The sequence below is a fragment of the Fulmarus glacialis genome, unplaced genomic scaffold (assembly GCF_000690835.1).
Source record: "Fulmarus glacialis isolate BGI_N327 unplaced genomic scaffold, ASM69083v1 scaffold14700, whole genome shotgun sequence".
NCBI classification, from domain to species: domain Eukaryota; kingdom Metazoa; phylum Chordata; class Aves; order Procellariiformes; family Procellariidae; genus Fulmarus; species Fulmarus glacialis.
Window position 1 is genome coordinate 22,382 of NW_009185907.1, and position 21,403 is coordinate 43,784.

Below are 21,403 nucleotides of genomic sequence, written 5' to 3' on the forward strand. Positions count from 1 at the left end.
GACAGAGAAAGGAGGAAGAGCCTTTTAATCTTTCAATCTAAAAGGCTAAAAAAGAGAGCAACATGGGGGAGGAGAAAAACTGAACTGAAAACCTGAATAACAGCCAAGCAAAAATCAGTAATATCCCCTGAAAAAAATTCTGAATCTGCTTTGAAACCTGTCAAATGGAAATAGCTTAAACACAAGACTCCCTTTTCCCCGCTTTCAGCTGGCTCTGCTTCCTCCCCTGGAGGTGCAAGCCCAGGCCCTGGCATAGGCGCCAGGCAGTTCCAAAAGCAAGGGCCCTCTCGTCCAGATTCACAAGACACGAGCAAGTGTTCCTCTCTCTTCCAAAACATTTCTTGTTTTGCCTTTTACTTAGTAATTGCTGGCTTTGCTAACCCCCATAGCCCCCTCCACTGCCGTAGCCAGTCTTTCTATTACTCTGGCTGCAACAGCAACCCAGCAGCAAGAAGCTACACAGCTAATTGCCCACGGCTTTCATGGGCTATCAGAGCCTACACCGACATCGCATACGGCTCCCAAGTGGTGTTATATCTAATATGGCTTGAACTGGCACAAGGTAAGGATCCTGAGGATCATCTTTTCCCCCCCTCGCATCTATGAAAAATGTGGTGGGTCATGCTGGTTAATGCACGCGGCATTTGGATGGGGGGGTAGGTTTTTCATCATCAGCTCTGGCCTGTGGCCTGCTGATCTGACTGCTTGAAATACGGGTATATTGGATCACAGGTATTTGTATCAATATTTAAAAAGTTTAGGAATGGAAATTCCTGTTTCAACTTTAATTTAAGCTATTTAAAATCAAAGCCCTGACTCCTAACTTCAGACATCTCTTAAAGGAATCATATAGCTCTATGGAAAAGTCTTGATCAGCTAAAACAAAGTTAAAGCTAAAACTGAAGCTAAAAGAGTTACAATCACATGATTTACCTGACCAGGACTCTAAAAGAGTGTCCGTGCTTCCTCCATGTGACAGCGCATGTAAAGCTTGAATTATATGCTTACACCCAGGAGTATTTTTTTCTGTAGTAGATATGATCTCATCCATCATGCTTCATGCATTTACACCCATCATTTCATCCACTTTCCTTACACATACCCTTTGATAAGAAAAAATAAAGCATCTTTTTTCCCTTCTTTAAACTCCATTTCATAGCTTAGCTCTCACTTCTAACCTCCATGGCTGCAGCCCCAGCAATCTCCAGCACTGCCGGTGCCTGTGCCATGGCTCTGAGCTCATCTTGGGCTGAAGGACAGAAGGGCCTTTGGGCATCTCATTCACTGCTGAGAGCAGAGTGCCTACCTCCCCAGGGGGTAGCTTTTCAAAAGGGATGGATTTTCTTGCACCCCCTCAAGACTACAGAGGTAGAACAGCCTGGCAGAAGGTGGGAAGGAGGATTTACCTTGGGCTGACTGCTGGAGAGATGTCTGCTTATAGCTTTATTGCTTAGCATCCACAAGGAGATACAATTTCATAAACTTAAAGAAACAGAAAGGGACTCTTTCTTCATTTGGGGGTTAGCAAACAGTAATTACACAGCTTAAAGGTCAGAAGGGTCAATTTATCCAATTCTGCCAATTCTATAGAGTTCAGGCAAATTATATCACAGGTGAATTTTATCTCTCCCATCCATCTCTTACTTTTCTTCCTGCCAGGATTTGCCCCTTAGTGTACATTTCATTAGTTTCTTCTGGTCTAGGTTTAAAGGGCCTGAATGCTAAAGCCTCATGAAACGCCTCCACAGGAGCGTTGACTGACTGTCTCTTTTCTTTCATCCTCCTGCCTTTACTTCCTACCCCTTGTACCATCCTAAACTGTTCCTGTGCCTCCCCGGGTTTCTGAATGACAACATGCAGCTCCAGCTGCAGTTGCCTTTCTTTCCGCTCTGCCACAGAGTTACCACCCTGGACACCTCGTTTCAGGAAGCCAGTCCCGGTGATTGTGCTCCAGCTGCAGGTAGGACCTCAGTGTGGGGGTCCTCGGTGGGATGCCCTGTCCTGGGGCCCACTGGGCCAAGTCTGGAGAGGGCGGAGGCACCCACACTCCTGATGGATCATGCACAAGTGCATGGAAGAAAGGAAGGAAGAAATGCCTGCAGCCATCCCACCCTTTCTCTGCTCTACTGCAGGCTCTGCTGTCAATTCAAACACCCCAAAGACCAGACAAACTTTTTATATTAGACTTTGCTGTGGCTGGATGGCTTGTGCAGTTCCTCTGCTCCCTCTTTAAGAGTGACCTTAATATTTTATTTATTGTTTAAAGGATAATGTTCATGGTAGAGGAATATATGAGGCAATAAATGGCCTTTGCAGGTAATTAAATGCTGAAGAAAGCCAAAGCTATTGATAGCTGTAAAAGCCATTTATTTGGAGTGTGCTGAGAAGCCAGGAGCACTGTTCCTGATAGCATGCAACAAGACAAGATTAAACAAGCCACTGTACTAGAAAGGGGAAAGACAACATTTTTCTTGCCCTTTCAGGGCTTGAAATTTCTGAGCTGCTGTTTATTTGGTGCTTGGAACAGAAAATATTGATTGTAATAATATGTGGTTTTCTATCACGTTATTCTTTTTTCCTAGCTGTTTTAGAAGGGCTTTGCACATGGTGGCAAGAATTATCGCCCTCCTCAGACAGATGCTCAAATAAAGGCGCAGCAGGGAAGGGTGACTTGCCCACACAATCAATGGGAAAGTCTCTGACAAAATCCAGCTCTCAGCCTAGTGTCTTGCCTACTAGTCACACTCATAGTGCATTGCTGTATCACTTCTTGTACCAGCTTTTCAAGTGCTTGTAGATAGGAAGAGTCTATCTTACTATATCAGGCAGCCTACCTTCCTATATCAGGAAGCCTACCTTCCTATATCAGAGGCACTGATGTAACAGGGTACCTCTACCTCCTGCTGTGCTTCTGCTCCATATGGGGCCCTACCTCTAGCCACTGCCACAAGAATAGGTGCTGTTCTCCTGTGGACAGTGCTAGGGGACGCCATACATTATCTATGCACACAAATTTGACTTGGCCGTGGGGAGAGGAGCAAGGCTGGGGAACTTATTCACAGACTTTCCTGTCTTCCCCCCTGATGAGGACAAGGATATAGGGTGGCCACATGAGTCCTTGCATAAAGAAAGATTTGCTGCAGCTACATGCAGCCGTGCTCTGCACGGAGCACAGCAATTGTCTAACAGCACAAAATAACCAAAACCCAAGGTTCAGGACAGAAAGAGCAAGGAAAGGATTGACTGAAAGGGGAAAGAAGAAGATGCTTATCAAGTTTGATACTTCCCAGATAAGAGAAACTACTTCAATTTCGGTGCCCACCATCAGGTTGGCAAGAAGTTTTATAGCAAACATGCTTTCCTCTGAACAATAACAGTCTAACATTGCATAGGTGCATGTCAACAGTATGTAGGTGTTCCAAAATGTCCCTTTCCCATGCTCACATCTAAGCCTCCATTAGCTCAGCATGGGAGGACTAATGAAAGCTGAACTAAGAGGGTGTGGATGGAGGCATTTCACAGGATCTCTGTTGGCTTCCCATCCATGTAGCGGCTGGCACACTTCACAGCATTTTCTGCAGAGTTCACCCAGATCTTGCCATCGTTTTAGTTCAAACTGCACTACCACTCTCATGGAAAATTCTGGGGTGCAGGTCCATAGGCGCTTTTTACCTAGGTGCCGTGGAGACAGGTAACATCTCAGGATTTGCTGTAATGCAGACCTGAAGCCAGGCACTTCCCAGATGAAGTCCTGGGAGTAATCCCACAGCTGCTCCCCACAAATTGCTCTCATGAGTCAGAAAGTCCCCTCACAACTGAGAAAGAGCCATGGGGTATGTCCCCCAATGTGCCAAGACAAGGCAGTGAAGGCACTGGCGTTGGGAGAGGGCTGGAGAGGGACCCTCACCCCACGTGCGGAGCTGCTGGGTGCTGGAGCGAGAGGCGTTGGCAGGGCAGGCAGAGCGCGGGGGCTCAGGTGCAGGGAGGGTAATGCACAGCCAAACAAGGCTCATTGCAGAGGCCAGCGCTGGGTACAGCCCCGTGAGCGTGTACTTCTTAGACATGTAAAACATCATTGTAAGTGATATATGCATATATCAACAAATCCCACCTGGCCTATAAGCAGCCATTAGCATCTGGCAGTTTGCTGTGAGCACAAGTGAATAATGGCTTAGGGGCATGTGTTTCGGGGCAAGGTTAAAAGGTGACTCCTGTATGGTGTAAGTGGATTAATATGACTGGACACGATGCCGGCTTCTCCTCTCAATTCTGCCAGTGTAAATCAAGAGTAACTGCACCGAAGTCAATACTTGTATTAAATTCATTGGTACACAGGGGCTGAAAAGCACATGATTTTAAAAGAAAGAACATCTCGATTACAAGCTGGAGAACAGAAACAATGAAAAATGTGGCTGCTTTGCATGGCTTCCTGTGGTGCTTTATTATGGCCCTGCTCCTTCCATGCGAGCTCTATCCCAACAGGCGCCCTCACAGACCCGTCTGCGAGAAGAGCTCCTACTGTCCTCCTTATTATTGCCACTACAGGGAAACCCCGACTCTGTTCTGTGTAGCAGAGATCCCCCCTGTGCTGACCTTGCTGCAGAGAAATGCTGGCTCCCAGGGAGGTGGAAGGAGATTTAGGCAATGCAGCATTAAACATTAACTCAGTGGCTCAAGCCTCAGAGCCTAAAACTGGAGTTATTCCACTGGCACCAGCAGAGCTGTTGAATACAGCCTGACATGATGAACAGGAATATTATGTATCTGCGTGGCTCCGGCTGAGCACAGCAGGAAGGGTGTGAGGCTGTCACTCCAGTAGCTCTGCCGCACAGCCACGGACAGACAGCTCCTGAGCTGGGCACAAGTTGCCCTGGGAAGAGGCAGCTTTTCCCCTCTCCAAAATGCCCCATTTCAAGGGCTTTATGTGGCAGACTTAATGTCTCCTTCCGTGCCTTCATGTGCGCTCCGGGGCCGAGCAGTAATCTTGTAGGTGAGTTTTCCAAACAACTACCTGGCTGCACTGGAACCAGCCCCCGGCTCTCCAGCCTGCATGCTGGGGCCCACAGCGATGCAGACAGCGGGTTAGTGGGTGAAGCTGCTGAGCTCCCCCCCAGCCGCCCCCAGGCCCATGGACAGGCTTTGGCAGAGCAACCCAGGTTCAACCAAATTTGGTACACCAGGTCAGAGTGCTGAAAGTGTCCTCAAATCCTGTCTCACCATATTTCTGTTAATCTTTTGGGGCTGCCAGCTCAGAGAGCCACCTGAGCACCTGGCTGCTCTGGAAACGGCACTGCTCATCACAGCCTCCCTCACTGCGGGACCAGGTGGCTCCTCCATCACCTCTTCCGCGTCCCCACTTCCCCCCCACAGGGAAGCACCAAAATCTCTGCAGGTCATGCTGACCTGTGCTACGGCTCTCTGGCCAGCAGGCCAGTGGCTATCAGACCCGGGGTGAACAAGCTGGAGCCTGGTGGGGGAGTTTTAACCCCATGTATAATCACTGCCCTCAGCTATTTCACAGCTTGCATTCTCCGCTGTACCACAGTGCTGCTGCTGATGGAGATATAAAAGCCCCAAAAGCCACTGCCTCTTCCCCCATCCCACTCCCAGGCAGAGGGGAGGAGAGCCCAGGCCAGCACTAGCCCTGACTAGCCCAGGCTGCCCAGCCCATGCTGCTTCCAGGGGGGCTATTAATTGCCCCCCAGCAGTGGGAGAGCCAGGGAAGAGAAGCCTTCCCTACATCCACAGCTCCTGCCTGGTCTGGGGCAAAAATAATATTTTGCCCCTTCCTCAGTGGCTGGGCAGAGCCAGTGGGAATGATGTCAGGTTCATCTGCATTGAAATTATGTAGGGAGGGAGATGCTCAGGGTGTAACAGCCACTGTAAAAACTCCAGTTGTGGAGTTGCCTTCCGTCACATACAGCCTTGCCGTGCAAAAGTAAATGCAAATGTACATGCAAATTAAAATGCAAATGCAAACACAAACGCCAGGCCTCCTGGGCTGCACTCACTCAGTGCTACAGAAATCCCTTAACCTCTCAGAAACATTCAGGTTGTTGCAAATGTCCTAGTCCAGAGGAAAAAAAATATTGCTTTTCAATCTGGGTTCCCGCCTTTCCTCCCTTATGCGTAAGAGTGGCAGCTGGATTTCTCTGCACAAAAAGGCAATTTCTGCACTGTGTGCACAGCCCACTCTCAGGTATGGTGTGCGAAGCACACACTTAGCATCTTCCTAGCAAACAAGTGATTCGTGGATCATAATTATGGACACTAAAACACCTTTCTCTCAGCGGCCAGCATGTAGCTGTCATTAAACTGAATGCATGAGAGACAGTGTGCTCCCCAAACACCCACAGTGTTGTTAATAAAAGAGAAGGAAAAATAATTTAAGTCAGGAGGAAGCCTGCAGGTGAAGCGGAGGTTCAGGGCCATAACTTTGCATCTTTCTTTTTTTCTAAACTAACTTTTGCGATGTCCAAAGTAGGGCCCCAGGGCAGCTTTCTGGCCACTGATTGCAGATGGGGGCTGCAGGCATGTCCCAGCTCCACGGGGGCTGTGCAGGGCCAGCACCCCGTCCAGCACGCTGGGGTGTGGGCAAGAAGGGAGCCCAGGTGTGCCATCCACCTGGGAGCCTGGTGCTGCTCGGGGCAGGTGCCCCTCTGGACCACCAGCATCCTCAGGTGCATCTGCCCCATGCCACAGCCTCTCCAGGCTTCGCCCCACACACCGTCAAGCACTAAGGCAGGGACCTTGCTGGTGTCCACAGGCATTTTAAGCTAGGAGAAATGCTCCCATAAGTAGCAAAGCAAACCCCTTAGCAGTCACAACTCTCACTTAGGTTTACACTCACAGGTGGAGGTGACAGATCGGGATCCAGGCTGAGTGCGCTACAGCTAATAACGTTACCTTAGATCTATGCTAACGGCACTGACCCAAAACTGCATTGCTGTGAGCGGCTCTCTCCCCTCGCCCAGTAAGAGGTCCCCTCAAGTGAAGGCAGACAGTGCTGCTTTGCAAGTGATCCTTAAAACGAGCGGTGTGGAAGCGGAGAAGCACACAGGTAACGAAGTGCTGGGGAAGTACTGGGTCAGAGCATACCCGTTATGGCAGTGATTTCCCATTACGGCGGTTATTTCCTATTCATGCCGTGGTGACACCGAAATGTGGGCTGGGGTCCATGCGCTCACCCGGCCTCTCACCTCTCGCTGCAGCCAACGAGCCAAGGCAGCGCACAAGCAGAGGGGTCTGGGGAGTGGGGACAGGCAACACTCTGCAGCAGGACTGCAAACAGAGGAGGCTTGGTAGTCAATGGGGATCCTTCTGTGTCTAATATGGTGGTTGAGTTGGATGGAGAGAGAAATTTCCCCTCTGCCTTCCCACCTGCCTTGAAGGAACTTAATCTCTTTGGGGCTTCTATCCCAGGGCCAGGTATGCTTGAGGAGGCCAAAAGTTATGGAGGAGAACTGACAGAAACAAGGACAATGGGATCATATGAGCCTTGTTTCCTCAGGAAAAGAGATAGAAGAAAAAAAGAGATATAAAATAATAAAAACATTATCCCTATTACTGCTGGGGCTTCTCAACACAGTGGTTCTCACCCGAAAGCCTCCTCTAAACCACTGGGAAAAATACTGCGAATCAGCCCGCTGCCTCCCTCTGGAAAGGTCCCACAGAGACCTGCAGTTCTCTAGCATATACAGTACAGGACCAAAAAAAGACTGTAATTTCTTCAGCTCTATTAAATCTTGAGCCCAAGCTGATCAAGCAGCCTACCTGCCTCCATCCGTCTGTTTTCATACACCTCTGGGCTTTCCGACACAGCGTTGTACTGCTGGAAAGGCTGGTTGCTGAAGAGATTGTCACACAAGAGGCTGCGACAGAGCTTCTTCAGGAAGCGCAGGACGTACCCAATGCTGTTCACTACCAGCAGGCTCAGGAGATGCTGCTTCCCCTCAAAAGAAGCTGAAACTGGAAAGCAAGCAGGAGCAATTCAATATGAACGGCAGGAGGAAGAATGAGAGCAGGGGAAAAGATTTCACACAAGTATTTGTATGTCTTAAAATATTTTACATAATTACCCCACCTGAAGTACAAAACAAACTGGAGGAGCTTAAGGGGCTGAGTTTGTGTGACCCAGATCACCTTCCCCCTGGAGCGCTGAAAGATGCTGACTGGCATGGCCAGCAGTGCAAGGATTTCTAATATATGCATCCAACTGAAAACTATATTGTGTGATTGGAAGGAGGCAATTATGATACCCTGGTCTAAGGAAGGGGAAAGAAAGTGATCTGCCAATGACAGGCTATTAGGTTGACTTCAGTAATACTCAAGGTTTTAAAAGATAATGGGGAGACAAGAATTAAAGACATGGCTGTGAATGAATAAAAGGTATCAGGGTTGTACTGAAGAGGGGGCTACCAGCTTCATCATGGATCTTTATTTACTGATTTAATTGCATTTATAGGCAAGGGAAGGTTGGCAGTTGTGGTCTATCCAGAATTCAGTAAAGTATGAGAAATCTTTTGTTAAACTGGGAACGATTGCATATGAAAGGTGGGTCAGGAGACGACAACAGGCTCTGCTGACAGGAGACCCCAAGCACTGGAGAGGAACTGGCAGTGGTCCGTGCTGGCACAAAAAGATTTTGTTGATGCTGTAAGCTAGGAGGCATTGTCAATGGGGAAGAGGACTGGGAGACTGCACAGAAAGGATTGGCTGACCTTAAGCTCTGCAATAATAAAAATGGGTGGAAAAAAATACTAGAAAGTACTTGGCAATCCATATTTTTTTTGAGGAGGCTCGACATGACCTGATGGGAGGAGAAATGATGAAAGAGGCTCACCAGATGCCCATGATCCACCAAGGTGACACAGCGATGAAAAAGCCAGATATATTTCAAGGAGGTATTGAACAAAGCATTTCCAGGAGAGACAAGGGAGTGTCAATTCCACTATATAAAGTCCTGGTGAAACCTGAGCTGGACTGATGGGCACCATTCTGGTCATCCAGGCTCAAGAAGGGTGAATTCACACTTGAAGAGGTGCACAGGCAGGCCACAGCAATGTTGAGGGAAGGGAAAGTTTCCCTGTGGCACCACAGCCATCACCATCTCTACTAAGTGAGGATGTGGGAAGACACTTGCACTTCCTTCACTAATCGAGTAATCTTCCTCAAAATGCAGAGAGGACCTGAATAAAACTGTGTATTTCAGCCTAGCAGGATGAGGACTGCTCTCTAGAAATACATCTAAGATTGAACTCAAGGGTGAGAGCAGAGCAACTAAAATTCCTGGACAAAGCTGTCAAGGAATATATTTAGCCAGGAATCAAAAAGGGCATAGGTGCCAGCCAGGAGAGAGGTGGAGGAGTCACAACAGACCCACCAGGATCAATTGTAGCAGGACACATTCAGGTGTCAACAGGTTTGTAGGGAGGACTACATGATATGGCTGCCTGAACTCCACTACCTGGAAGGTTTTTTCCAGTCCTACAGCCTTCAGTCACCACTGATGAGTATAAATTGCAATGTTAGGCTAATAATCTTTGGGATAACTTCAGAGATTTCCTGCTGGCCTGAGTTGCTGTAAGGGATCATGCTCCACAGCCAGTTGAGCATCTGTGAGCCAAGCCATGGGGAGATTGGAAAGCCCATGACAAAATCTGTCTGCACTGCTGCTGGGCTAGGAGTGAGCTGCAATCTCAGAGCCACACCATGACTAGGAGGCCATTCACTCCTCCTCGATGATTAGAAGAGGCATGAAGTTAGGAGCAATGTTGACCAGGTGGTTTTAGCTCAGGTACCTGAAGCTGAGCCAGCTCAAAGGAACTGAGAGCAAGGGGTTTGGCAGGCTTGTGGATAACGTGACTCTCCTGCTTGTAATGATAATCATATAGGCAGGACAGAACCAGGCAAAAATGAAGCTTTGCGCTAAATTGCTTCAGTCTTGTGTTTCTGTGAACAAATCTGGATCATTCTTAAGAGTATTTCTGATGTCCCTTAGGGAAAGCACACCTGTGATTAGAGAGAACTAGAGGAGAGGGAGGAAGCAGGATTTATATGCTGTACAATGGGCCAGAGCCTGGGCTCCCACACAAGAGGGTCCCAAAGGCACAGCTGAGCTGCTGTGGTCCCTGCAAAACTGATTGGACTTGCGGTCCTTGGCTTCGTGTTCGTGCTTGACTCATCTGCAGCAGCTCATTGGAGAGCATCGTTCCCATATTCCCATCATCATTGTTTCATTCCCACTGCATCCCCATGTGCTAAAACAATGTTGTGATACAAAACTCTTGCTGTGATTAAAAGAAAAGTTCACGTTCAGTCTGAGAGCCAGGCCAGGGGACTCAGCGTGGGACATGGGAGACTTATCGGGACACAGTAAGAAGTGTCACTGCGGGAAGATGAGGGGCTCCTGGGAAGCTCCTGCTGATCTCTGCTTCTGTCTGATATATTTGTATAGTCCTGCTGTATGGGCAGTTGCCGCGGGACTTTTGCAATTCCTACAGCTGAGAGCAGATTTGGCTCATGAACTGCAGGCAGAGGACACACCAGCAGCTGAACTCTCCGTGAGTTTTCCTTTGGAGCGACATGTGGTGGCAACACGTGGCATGATGCGGGCTTGCAACGCTGCTCATCCTTGTACGGCTGCATGAAAAACTCAGCTCACAGGCCTGGCCTCGGCACTGTTTCAATGAGCGGTAAGCGCAGGACTCTGGAGCTAGCCCTATTCCTCCCCTGAATCACCCCTGCAACGCTCTTTACCCATAGACTTTCATCTGACACCCGGGCAATTCCTCCAGCAGCTCGTTTTACAAAGGTGTGAGTGATGTTTAAAGCTGGTTGCCATGCTGCTGATGTGAACGGGACTGCCAGGGCAGTCAGCGTTGGGGATTAGGTTAAGATTTCAAGCACTTCCCAATCGGCCAGGAACCCCTTACAAAAATGCTTTACCTGACACCATCTCGCCTCCGTAGCCCTGCTTGATGAGCGAGAAGACTGCCTTTTGCTGGAGCGCGCAGTCGATGCAGGCCTGAACAGCCTGCTGCAGGGCTGCGGACGGTCTCTCCGGCCCAAAGTGCTCTGGCAGCTGCTGCACCTTTTTTCTGTCGAGGTACGGCCCCAGGTTCGCTTGTTTGTTGACGTAAATGCAGACTGCAGACACAAAATCCCAAGAAGGTTATTATAAAATGACTCAAAGAGCATCCTAGCAAATGCTAGCTTTATACTTTTCTATTTATTTCACGAGCTCTTCCATTCACTGGTGAATTGCTGCCTTTTGCGACGGCACAGCCAGGCTTCCTTGCACTGATCCCCCATTGCCTATGTGAAGTGAGCTGAGTTTGGGCCTCTGCTTGGTGTCACAGGTGAGGATAAGCTACACGCAACTAAAGCAGCTCCTGGAAGCCCCCCTGTGCGTGCCTGGGGTCTGCTCTCTTGCAGACTACCTTGTACATCCAGCTGGTGACCAGAAAAGATGCCCAGGGAGTACAGGACAGCGGCTAGCAGGGATGACCTTACAGCAATGGGTAAACTCCAGCCTGAGGTGGTTTTGTTTGTTTGTTTATTTTCTCTATGTGTTTTTAGACTGGTTCATTGAGAGGCCTTCTGAGAAGCACTGTTCTGAGCTGAGTTTTGGGAGACTTTGGTTCCTTGCTGCTTCTGACCTTAATGCAGCTGGAATTTCTGGAGGGTTACGCTGCGCTGAGCTGCACGGTGTAATGCCAGAGACTCTGGTCTTTGGGAGCTTCCTGACCCCCATGTCCAATCCAGCGCTCTGCAAACTGCATCGCCTCAGGGGAAACTGTACATCGCATGCAGTCCCTCATTTGGGACCACAGCTGCGTGACTGTGCCGCACAGGGGGTCTGCGAGGGATGCCCCAGCCTCTCCGCAGCCAAGCCCTGCATGCCTCCTCTCATAGAGCGTTGCCTGCAAAGGCAGTTTTTCCACACGCCATCAGGCCTGCTGGCAATAGCCAAAAAATCAGTGTTCTCCTCTTGCTAGCGTGAACTTATTTTAAGCTTGGCTGAGGCTAACTGCATCTCAGAGGAAGCAGAGATAACGCTGTGGTAACTAAGGGTGACTAAGACACAGCCTAAAGTCAGGCTAAAGTGAGACATATTATAATAGCTGGCTGAGTGTGCTCGAGCTGTCATCTCTCAGACAATATAACATTATCCTGTGACAGAAATCAGATATGTGACAAAAAAACCATCAAGCGGAGTGGAGGACATGGTGACAGCTGTGTAAAGTTGGAAATAATTTACAGTTTGCGTCACCGTAATGAAAATCTAGTGCGACTCTCACAGCGCACTCTGCTACCCCACCTCTCACTGAAGAGCAGAAGGGGCTCAAGCAGTATATCCTGGGTAAACAGGAGGGTAATAGCAATCATACTTATCATTACATAGCACTTTACACCTTCCAAGTGCCAAACAAAGAAAGAGATAACGCACCGAAAGACAGCAGCAGCGTGCATGAATTGCTGGGGGCTGTCAGGGTGCAGCTTTCCTGGCGTGCCACCACGCCAAACCTTGCCGAATCTGCGGGATGTGGCTTCTGCCGTGACAAGCCAGTTTTGTCCAGGGCTCAGCTGCGGGAGGGACTCTGCAGCCTGCAGGCAGCGTGCTGGGTCCCTCGTTGGGGAGCGGGGGCCCCTATGATCCTTTCAGTGCAGATAGGGAGGTAAAAGTTGGCTTGAGCCTGCCTCCACCTCCTGCAGAATCTGCTCTGGTGGGAGCCTACACGCACCATTGGGAAGGTGCTGGGAGAAAAGGTGCTGGCGGCACAGGGACGGGCAGACAGGTGCGGAGCACCGCATCCGCATGGAGCCTCTGCCTCTGCAGCCACCCCAGCGACCTAGTGGGGCCGATGGACTGTCCCTCCCTGTCCCCCTCCGAAAGCTGCACTGGGCACACGTCTCAGGGCAGAGCTATAAAACGCCACTCAGCTGATGTTTGCCAAGCGCTTTGCAATCTTCGCATGTGAAGGGATAAATGAGAATAAAATATATTATTATTGTCATCGTCGCTACGTTTAGTATCATTCTGCTACCAGAGCAGATGGAAAACTTCTCCTCTGTGCATCACAGCTAAGAAATAATGGGATTTATGTGTTGTGTTTAGATTCTAATGTTATCTAATCCATTTCTCTGCTGAAATCTCAGGGTAAATCAAATGCCTTGTTGATTTTCTTCTCATTTACATCAGTTTAAAAGCATTGACCTATGTTTCTTCTGGTAATATAAGCAAAAAAAAAGAATAAGGCTATGTTTTCCCTGACTACAGTCAGAAATGACCAGGTCTGCCGCTGCTATAAGGCACTGGGATTTACATGCTGCTAACCCTGCCTACAGTCAGACCATGGCTCCTCCATCTTTCTTCTCCCCACAGCTGTAACAGATGCTTCATGTTCACACTGGGGTTTAGTCTGGTCATTGCAACACATTTGACGGGGTAAGTGTCGGGTATAAAATGGTAGCATCCATGGGACATTGATGTCCACATTTCAAGAGGAATGGATCTGAGGTCTCCACTAAACTTGACACATGGCAGTCAAAATATAGTCTTGCAGGACATCTGTGCTTTTTGTCATTGGCCATCAGTCTAATCTGCAAACACCCCATTTTCATGAGCTCTGCGTGTTCTGGAAAGTGCAGCATCTGGCTGTCAACCCATGGTTCCTGCTCACCCTTGGCCAAGGAGCACTTGAGGCTGGGTACCTGTGAGAGCCTGTGGGGTGGCCGAGTTGGGTATCATAGCTGCATCCTGGGGGATTGAACTAATATCGGGCTCTGGTGTGCTTCTCGGCGGAGAGATTGCTAACGGAGTCATCAGGACACGAGACTTCAGCTGCAAAAAATAACCGGTTGGGCAATGAAAATCTACACAAGATATTCCAGTTCTATTCCGTATATGTCACTCCCCGTGAACTCCCACTCATTAGCAATCTGCTATTGCATCACTTTCTCCTGGCCAGGAGCATCCGATCTGCTCCTGGGAGGATACTGGAACCTGAAGCCTGACTGATTTGCAGCAGATAGCAAAGCTTTAAGTTACGGGATGCAAATATTATGCCACCCACCGGGTAGTTATTTACACCTGAGCAAATAGAGTGCAACACTCTAACAAATCAGCGCAATGGCATTTTACAACCCATTTCATGTGGGTGTAAACAATTCTCCACAACTCAGAAACACAGGGTCTTTAACTACATCATAATTTAGGGCCAAATTCTGCTCTTGGTTACAGAGGTGTAAATCTTGTGTAAACCCAGTGGCACCAAGAGGCTACTTTGGGCTGACACCCGTGTAAATAAGCTCAGACTGTGGTCCATAGTGTGTTATTACCAGATAGTAAATACAAACTGCTGCACTGTTGCACCCAGTAATCTTCATGACCTGCAGCCCGGCTTGGAGAAGTGAAACATGATGGGAATTTATGGTGCAATATCACTACGTCTTTACGCTGCCGGTACCTGGCAACGTCTCACCAGTCAAGTGATGATCAGGTCCTCATAATTACAAAGGGCTGACATGATGGATGTGATCTGAAGGTACCGCTCTTGCTTTTCCTTTTGCTACGAAGGGAAGCGGGGGGAAAGCAGAGAGCCCGGCACACAGCTGCCTGGTTTATATATTTACATATACTACACCGAGCTGTTCTTCTGGCAGGTGATTTTTTTGTTGTTGTTTTTCAGTGGCCAAAAGTAAAAATGCTGTGAGTGACAAGTGTAAGAATGAAAAGGAATTTTTAGACCTGTTAAATTTGCAGAGTATTGCCTCTCTCAGAGCTTATGCCCAAGCTGGGAATAATGTACAAAGTGTATTGTAGGTAGAAATGAAGCCAGACCACTAGCTACAAACCCAAACCTTGAGCAAGTCCTGGTGGAGAGTAGAGGTCATTTTGGATAAAGATTAATGTTGTCTATGATTATGATTACAACTGTCTAAACTGTTTCAGTGTAATGGTAAAAACAGAAAGCTGGGGAAGGGAGAGGGAAGGCTGTTGGACTTAGTGCCACCCAAGTGAGTTTTTTATCATTAAATCTTTGGGAGTTTGGATCATTCCCCAGTTACTGGCTTATCCCAGCAAGGGCTTCACTAAGAGAGAATTGAAGGTCTCTCTTGCTTTCAGTAGCACGGTAGCCTGTGCTGGGATGGTACCCATCAAAACAAACAAAAACTCCATCTTTGTTGAGATGGGTGTAATTCTGGCCTGCCAGATCTCCACCTTCCTGAACTTGCTCCTTTACGCAACCTAGAGTTTCCCTCAAGCAGCCTCTGTGGAAAGCTGGGCACGATAAGCCTGGATGGAAATAAAAGCTGGCTCCTCCTCATCCAGGCACCATCCCCTGCAGAGCTCTGGTCCCTGGGGCAGAGGCTGTATCCCACCTGTCTCAGAAGTGCCTGGCACCACTTCCACATGGTGCCACCGCCTCCCTGCCCCTGGGGCGGGCTAAATCCCTTTGGATTTAGCCTGAACAAGGGAGAAAATGTTCAGTAAGTGAATCTAAGACAAGCTATGGATTTTACCTCCTGCTGTATGGCAGTCATAGGGGACTAGGAACCCTGAGCTGGCCTCTGGCTAATGCCAGTCCTCACCTGCCTGTGTTGGTTTTTTTTATAGGGTTGTCTTGCCTTTGGATTGGGGTCAGGAGAGACCAGCGGCAAAGTGTTGTCAGTTTGTTTTCCCAGCAATTAAAAGAAATCGAAGGAAAACAGCGTTTCAAAAATCAAGGTCCTGATCCAGTTTGGGGTTTATCCCATGTGGGAAGGTAAGAAGCAGTAAGGTTTGGTTTTGTTCTGTAGCAACATGTCGATGCCTTACTTTTCTATGCTGAAGTGGGCTGGCACTGTGAAACTTTAGGTAGCCCTTATGCTAGGCTTCTGGGCTCGCTTTTGATCATACACACATATGCATATATAATAAATGCATATATACGTATGTGTGTTTGTACATATTATATTATATACACAGATACACAAGTATATACATTTATATAGAGATGTACATATATACTTGTATATATATTTATGTATATGTATATAGAGAATAATAGAATCATTTAGGTTGGAAAAGACCTTTAAGATCATCGAGTCCAACCGTAAACCTAACACTGCCAAGTCCACCACTAAGCCATGTCCCTAAGTGCCACAACTACAGGTCTTTTAAATACCTCCAGGGATGGTGACTCAACCACTTCCCTGGTCAGTCTGTGCCAAGGCTTGACAACCCTTTTTGTGAAGAAATTTTTCCTAACATCCAATCTAAACCTGCCCTGGCGCAACTTGAGGCTGTTTCCTCTCGTCCTATATAAAAATATATATATGCACTCACACATACACACATCCATATAGACACTATTTTGGAGACAGCACACCTAATAAACTCCTGTTTCACTTGCGCGTTGGCTCCTTATCCCCCTCACTGGCTCACAGCCCCGTGGCCCCAAACACAGGCGCACGAGTCCCCTCTCTGGCCCTTGAGCCTCATGCACCATCTGAGTTGCGCTGCACCTCCAGCACCATCAGCCCAGTGGAGATGGAGGTGGGACAGTGCCCAGTAGACCTCTTTCTCCGCCTGTTCCCTGGTGGGCTTATGTTCAAGAGCAAATAAACAGAGGGCAAGACTTGCGTAAACTCTCTAGCTTGGAAGCCCCTTCTCGGCAGTTTGGTGTTTTAGCAAACAGTTTACTGTAAACTTAATTGCAACAGTATGTGCTCTACAGCCTCTGGATACAGATAAATGCCATTTTATTAGGGGTAGCAGAGAATGTGCCTTCATTAGATCAAAATAAAACAATGCCTGATTACAGGAGACAGTACACTAGCAAACTCAGCTTAAATACCTTCTGGACACTGAAATCCTGAGTAGTCCCTGAATATCACTAAGTGTAGATCTCCAAGTATTTAATTTAAAGATGTCTTTTCTTGGACAGATCCTTCTCTATCAAAAAGCCAATCCAGCCAACCAGCTGACTGACTGAGAGCTTGGCAGTAGAGAGCACATATGCATAAAAGTGAAAAAAAGCCGTGAAGAAGAGAGAAAGAGAGAGAGAAAAGGAGACAGCAAATCTGTCAGAGCACTTTGGGAAATCCTTGCGGTACGGCATTCGAATCAGTTTTTGAATATCAAATGTCATAAGTTTTAATATGCACAGCATGAGATATAAAGGCAATGGTTGCTTTAAAACAAGATGTACAACCAGCCCCCCCCGCCCCGTCTCACAGACCTTCTACCATGGAAAAGAGATCAGAGAAAGCTGATCAGAGATTTAGGGAAGAAAATAAGTGTGTCTACTTTGCCAAAGTCACAGTGCATTGGATGCAAAGAGAACTTGGGCTTTCGTGCCATTGATGCCAGCTGCAGGCTCATCTGAGTATGCAGTGGCCCCGGACAGGGAGGACCCTGTTGAGTCCTGGAGTTTCTGTTACAATCTACACACCCTTTCAGAGCAGTCAGGATTCATCTAGCTGATATTTCTGTCATCCCACACCAAAGAAAAGTGAAAGAGGGGGAAGAACATTTCCCAGATAGCTTTTTCTTCTTCTGAACAAGTTCTCTGCCAGGAAAGAAACAAGATGAACCAAGATACAAACTTTCCCTGTACTTTTCTTAAATCACTTAGATCGTAGGTCCTCATCTTTATAGCTCCTAGTTCCCCTGCACTGGTTGTCCCTTATCATGACAAAACATCTGCTAGAAAAGGCTGGGGCTCACTCCGTCCCCACAGGCCTGTGTCCTTCCAGCCAGGAGGGCAGAGGCACCTCCTGGCCACAAGAGCGTTTGCTGCTGGAGAGAAAACCACCTCCAGCCCCTGCAGATGTGCACACAGATGTGCCTGGGCCAGCCTGGTCCTGCTGAGTGGGCTTCCAATGGCTGGGCAGAAAGATGCCATTAAATCTGCACCAGGGAAGCACAGAGCTTCCAAGTACATGTTTTGGGGTCCTTGACTATGCCTCACGCTCTCTGCACATTTGGCTGTGGGTGAGGAGACTCAGCACAAGGCAAGTCAGGGCTCAGCTCAGTCACTGGGGCAGAGAGGGGTAAGCACTGTGCTGGCAAAAGCAAAACACAGTCCAAGGTCTTTCCCACCTTTTCTTCTTGTGTCATGCAATACCTTTCTGCCACACAGCAAATGATGCAGGGGAGTCTGCACTCAGCCTCCTAAATCCCCTGAGTGTTTTGCAGTGAAAGAGGCAGGTAACCTTAAGAGGAACGTATGCAACCTTGAAATCCAAGGCTGTATTACAGGACAGGTGAATAATCAGGGCACTTTAAGCTTGTCTGTGCAATCTCGGTCCCAGCATGTCCAAATCCTGACTGCTTATTTGTCATCATTAACAGTGACTTCTAGGGCAGCAGGGGAACCTATGCCCTGTAATGGAAATTGTCACTCCACGCTCCACGCACCGTCCTGCGCAAGGCGACTCTCGCTGCCCACCTCGTCTGGCAGCAGCTTGAAAGGTCCCGGCCGACCGCTTGCCCTGGGCAGGAGCTGCTGCGATGGCATGGGGGGACAAACTGCCCTCGGGCTGCTCGGATGGGGCCATCGTTTTGTTGCCCTCTGGGAGGGATGCGGTGGTCTTCAGTGCAGCGCTGCCCCACTCCGATGTCCTCTAACATCGTGAACCCCCCCACAACGCTAACACAGCCTTCCCTCGTACGGGCTTTCCAGGCAGCTCTTTGGGGAAGAGAAATAAAACTGATCCATCTACTAACCACCCCCCAGCTGCCAGAATAGACTTTTTCGTAAAGAGATTCAGACAGTCAGAAAGAATATTGTATTTAGGGAAAATGTAGCATTTTATGGCAAATAGCTTCACATCAGGTACAAAACAGTTTTTGGAAAAACAGCTGATGAAATTTTATAACCAAAGCTGTGAAAAAATAAACAGGATAGGGAGGAAAAGGACTTTGCTTGGTGGTGAAGCGTGATGAAATGTCATTTTAGGAAGACACAGATATTTGCTTTAATATCAATGAAAACAGGCAATGGGTCATCTGGCTATAAAGAGCATGTGATTAAAAATGTCTGTTATTCACATCTCGGTCAAAATAAATTTAAATCTAGGCTGTAAATTCCTAGTTTGCTAAATATTCAGAAGTATTTTTCCATCTGTTCTGTAATAATTCAGCTATCTGGTTGCCATAAAGAATTTGGTCATCTGCCATTTGGGCAGGGAGTCATTTTATAAATGCGTTTAAGCCTCATGGTATCTGAAAGTCATACAATTAGCGAGCTAATTAAATCAAGCTAGAGTTCCCCATCAAAAAATGTAATCTTTGACTCGCGCTGGGGAAGTGTTTGTGATGGAGAGTGATTCACTTCAGCTGAGCGCACACTGTACAAAGGCGCCTCACAGAAAATGTTGTTTTGGTGTACGAATCCTATAGGGCAAATAAACAGCGCCAGGCCAGACGCCTTGGATGCTACAGCTCACGAGTGTCAGCTCCAGAAACTTAAGCCATCAGTTACAAAAGGATGTCTTTTTACTTGCCATCACTCACTGAGAAATAACATCATCCCGGATTCACCGCCGAAGGAGGGATGCCATCACCTCCTCGCTAAGTCCCTGGGGACGGGGAGGAGGCGTGTGTGGTACCCAGTGGGGGGGAAGCTTCTCTTTGGAAGAGGATGGGGCAACGGCAATCAACTGCTTGGCCACCTAGGTCCGAAGTGCAATGTTACTGCAGCATTTTAGGAAATTTAAGTTTCCCTTTTCACTTCTCCCACTTACAAATACGTGGTGATTGGTGAAGGGCTTTTTCACAGGTGGATGGCTGCATTTGAGGTGTTCGGATGAAGTAGGGAGAGCATGAAGAGACATGGGAGAAGGCAGAAGATGAGGAGAAAGCATTAAGGGCCGAGGTACTAATGGCTACTGCAGTAGGTGTTGCACAGGGGGATGCAGAGGAGTAGGGGATTCTGGAAATGGGATGCAGAGGGATGGTGAGGAGGGCTTGCCTGGGAAAGAGAGAGGAGGGAGATGGAGGTTGGAGGATGGGAGGAAGAAGAAGGTCTGGCAGGAGGTGAAAAGGAGGGAAGGGCAACGATAAGGGTAGCCTGCTCTAGATAAAGCCCAAACCCAAGGAGCTGAGACATTTGGTGCCTGTGCCCAGAGCTCAGCCGGCAGCACTGCGCATGGGGCCTTGCTGCCTCCCCTGAACCGGAGAGACCCAGGGAAGAGCTGGGCAGCAGCCGGGGCCGAGCCCTTTTCCAAGGAAGGCTGTGCATGCACCGCTTGTATTGCTCGCTTTTCTATTTTGACATCAGGAACTTAAGCAGCTCTTATTTTCTAACAGCAGTTTGCCCTCCTTGTGTAACAGGCTTCATGTCTGTTCCCGTTCCCATTAAAAACAAGGAACATGCATGACAAACATGGTCGTTGTCTCTAGCTGGCTGCGGACAGAGATGGAGAGATTAACAGAGCAATCTACTGACAACAGCAGAAACCAGGACAAGCCCTCACTACAATGTAGCTCATTTTCAGTCCCCAGAATAAATTCCCCTCCCCTCAGCATCGCGGTCCCATTTTCACCTGGTCTGAAGGACAACGGTGGCCCCGCTCCTGCCAGTGCTGAGCCCACCGGCGGGGGGGGCCGGGGGGGGAGCCTGCCGGCAGCATGTGAAAGGCTGAAGGTGCTCAGGGTTTCTTTATTTCTCTAGCCCTGCCTCCCCACCTGGGTCGCATTGAGAGCTGAGCATTGTTGTCCTCCAAAGTGAGCAGTCAACTAATCAAAACTACCTTTCACTTAGTAAGTGAGATCTCATTACTTTCTAAAATGTCCCTTTTTTTTTTCCCTTTGGAAATTAGCTTTGTTTTCTCCTTTTATTCCCACTCCCCCGTATTCCTTTCCTTTTCCTTATATTTTGTTTCATTTCTAATCACTGTTAGTGAGAGAGAAGAAAAAAGTGACAAATGAGAAACACTTCCCAGAAGGTGCGCAGGCATCTCACACAACACTGTGGGAGACAAGTTATTTTCAAACAACGCAAATTAAAATAACTGTAAACTTCAAAAAAATATATTCCCTCTATTTTTCACCAGCTCAGGTAGAAGAGAAAACGGCTTCTCCTGCTTTTCTTGCATTGCTCTGCCCGACACCTGCACAACTTTGCCTCCGTTCCTGCATTTCACCTGAAATTCTAGGAGAAAATGTATTAAACCCAGCAGGAGGTGGAGAAGGAGTGTGAAAAACACGTATCTACCTTGTACCCGGGTTTTCTCCCTCTCTTCTTTGGGATCTTCATGACCGGCAAAGCACCGGCTGGTGCCGAGTAGAGGTTGTGAACGGCCATTTTGATGGGCGCCGGCTGGAGCGGGGGCCGCCCTCGCTTCCTCCCCGCCCTTCTGGGGGACTGCATCTCCCCGGGGGCCCGGCCGGGGGCCAGGCGCGGCGCGA

General features: G+C 48.3%; 1 protein-coding gene across 1 annotated transcript in view; it reads right to left on the bottom strand.

The window, feature by feature from the left end:
* Nucleotides 1-21,365, bottom strand: part of SCML4 (sex comb on midleg-like 4 (Drosophila)) — a gene marked incomplete at its 3' end in the record, with an annotated part of 39,895 nt that extends 18,530 nt beyond the window's left edge. Inside the window, exons 1-4 of the mRNA XM_009584097.1 lie at nucleotides 21,210-21,365; nucleotides 13,717-13,846; nucleotides 10,948-11,148; nucleotides 7,774-7,968 (exon numbers count right to left, since the gene is read on the bottom strand). Of these exons, the coding sequence (XP_009582392.1) occupies nucleotides 7,774-7,968; nucleotides 10,948-11,148; nucleotides 13,717-13,846; nucleotides 21,210-21,365 (682 nt within the window). The remainder of the gene's footprint in view (nucleotides 1-7,773; nucleotides 7,969-10,947; nucleotides 11,149-13,716; nucleotides 13,847-21,209) is intronic.
* Nucleotides 21,366-21,403: the final 38 nt, after the last annotated feature.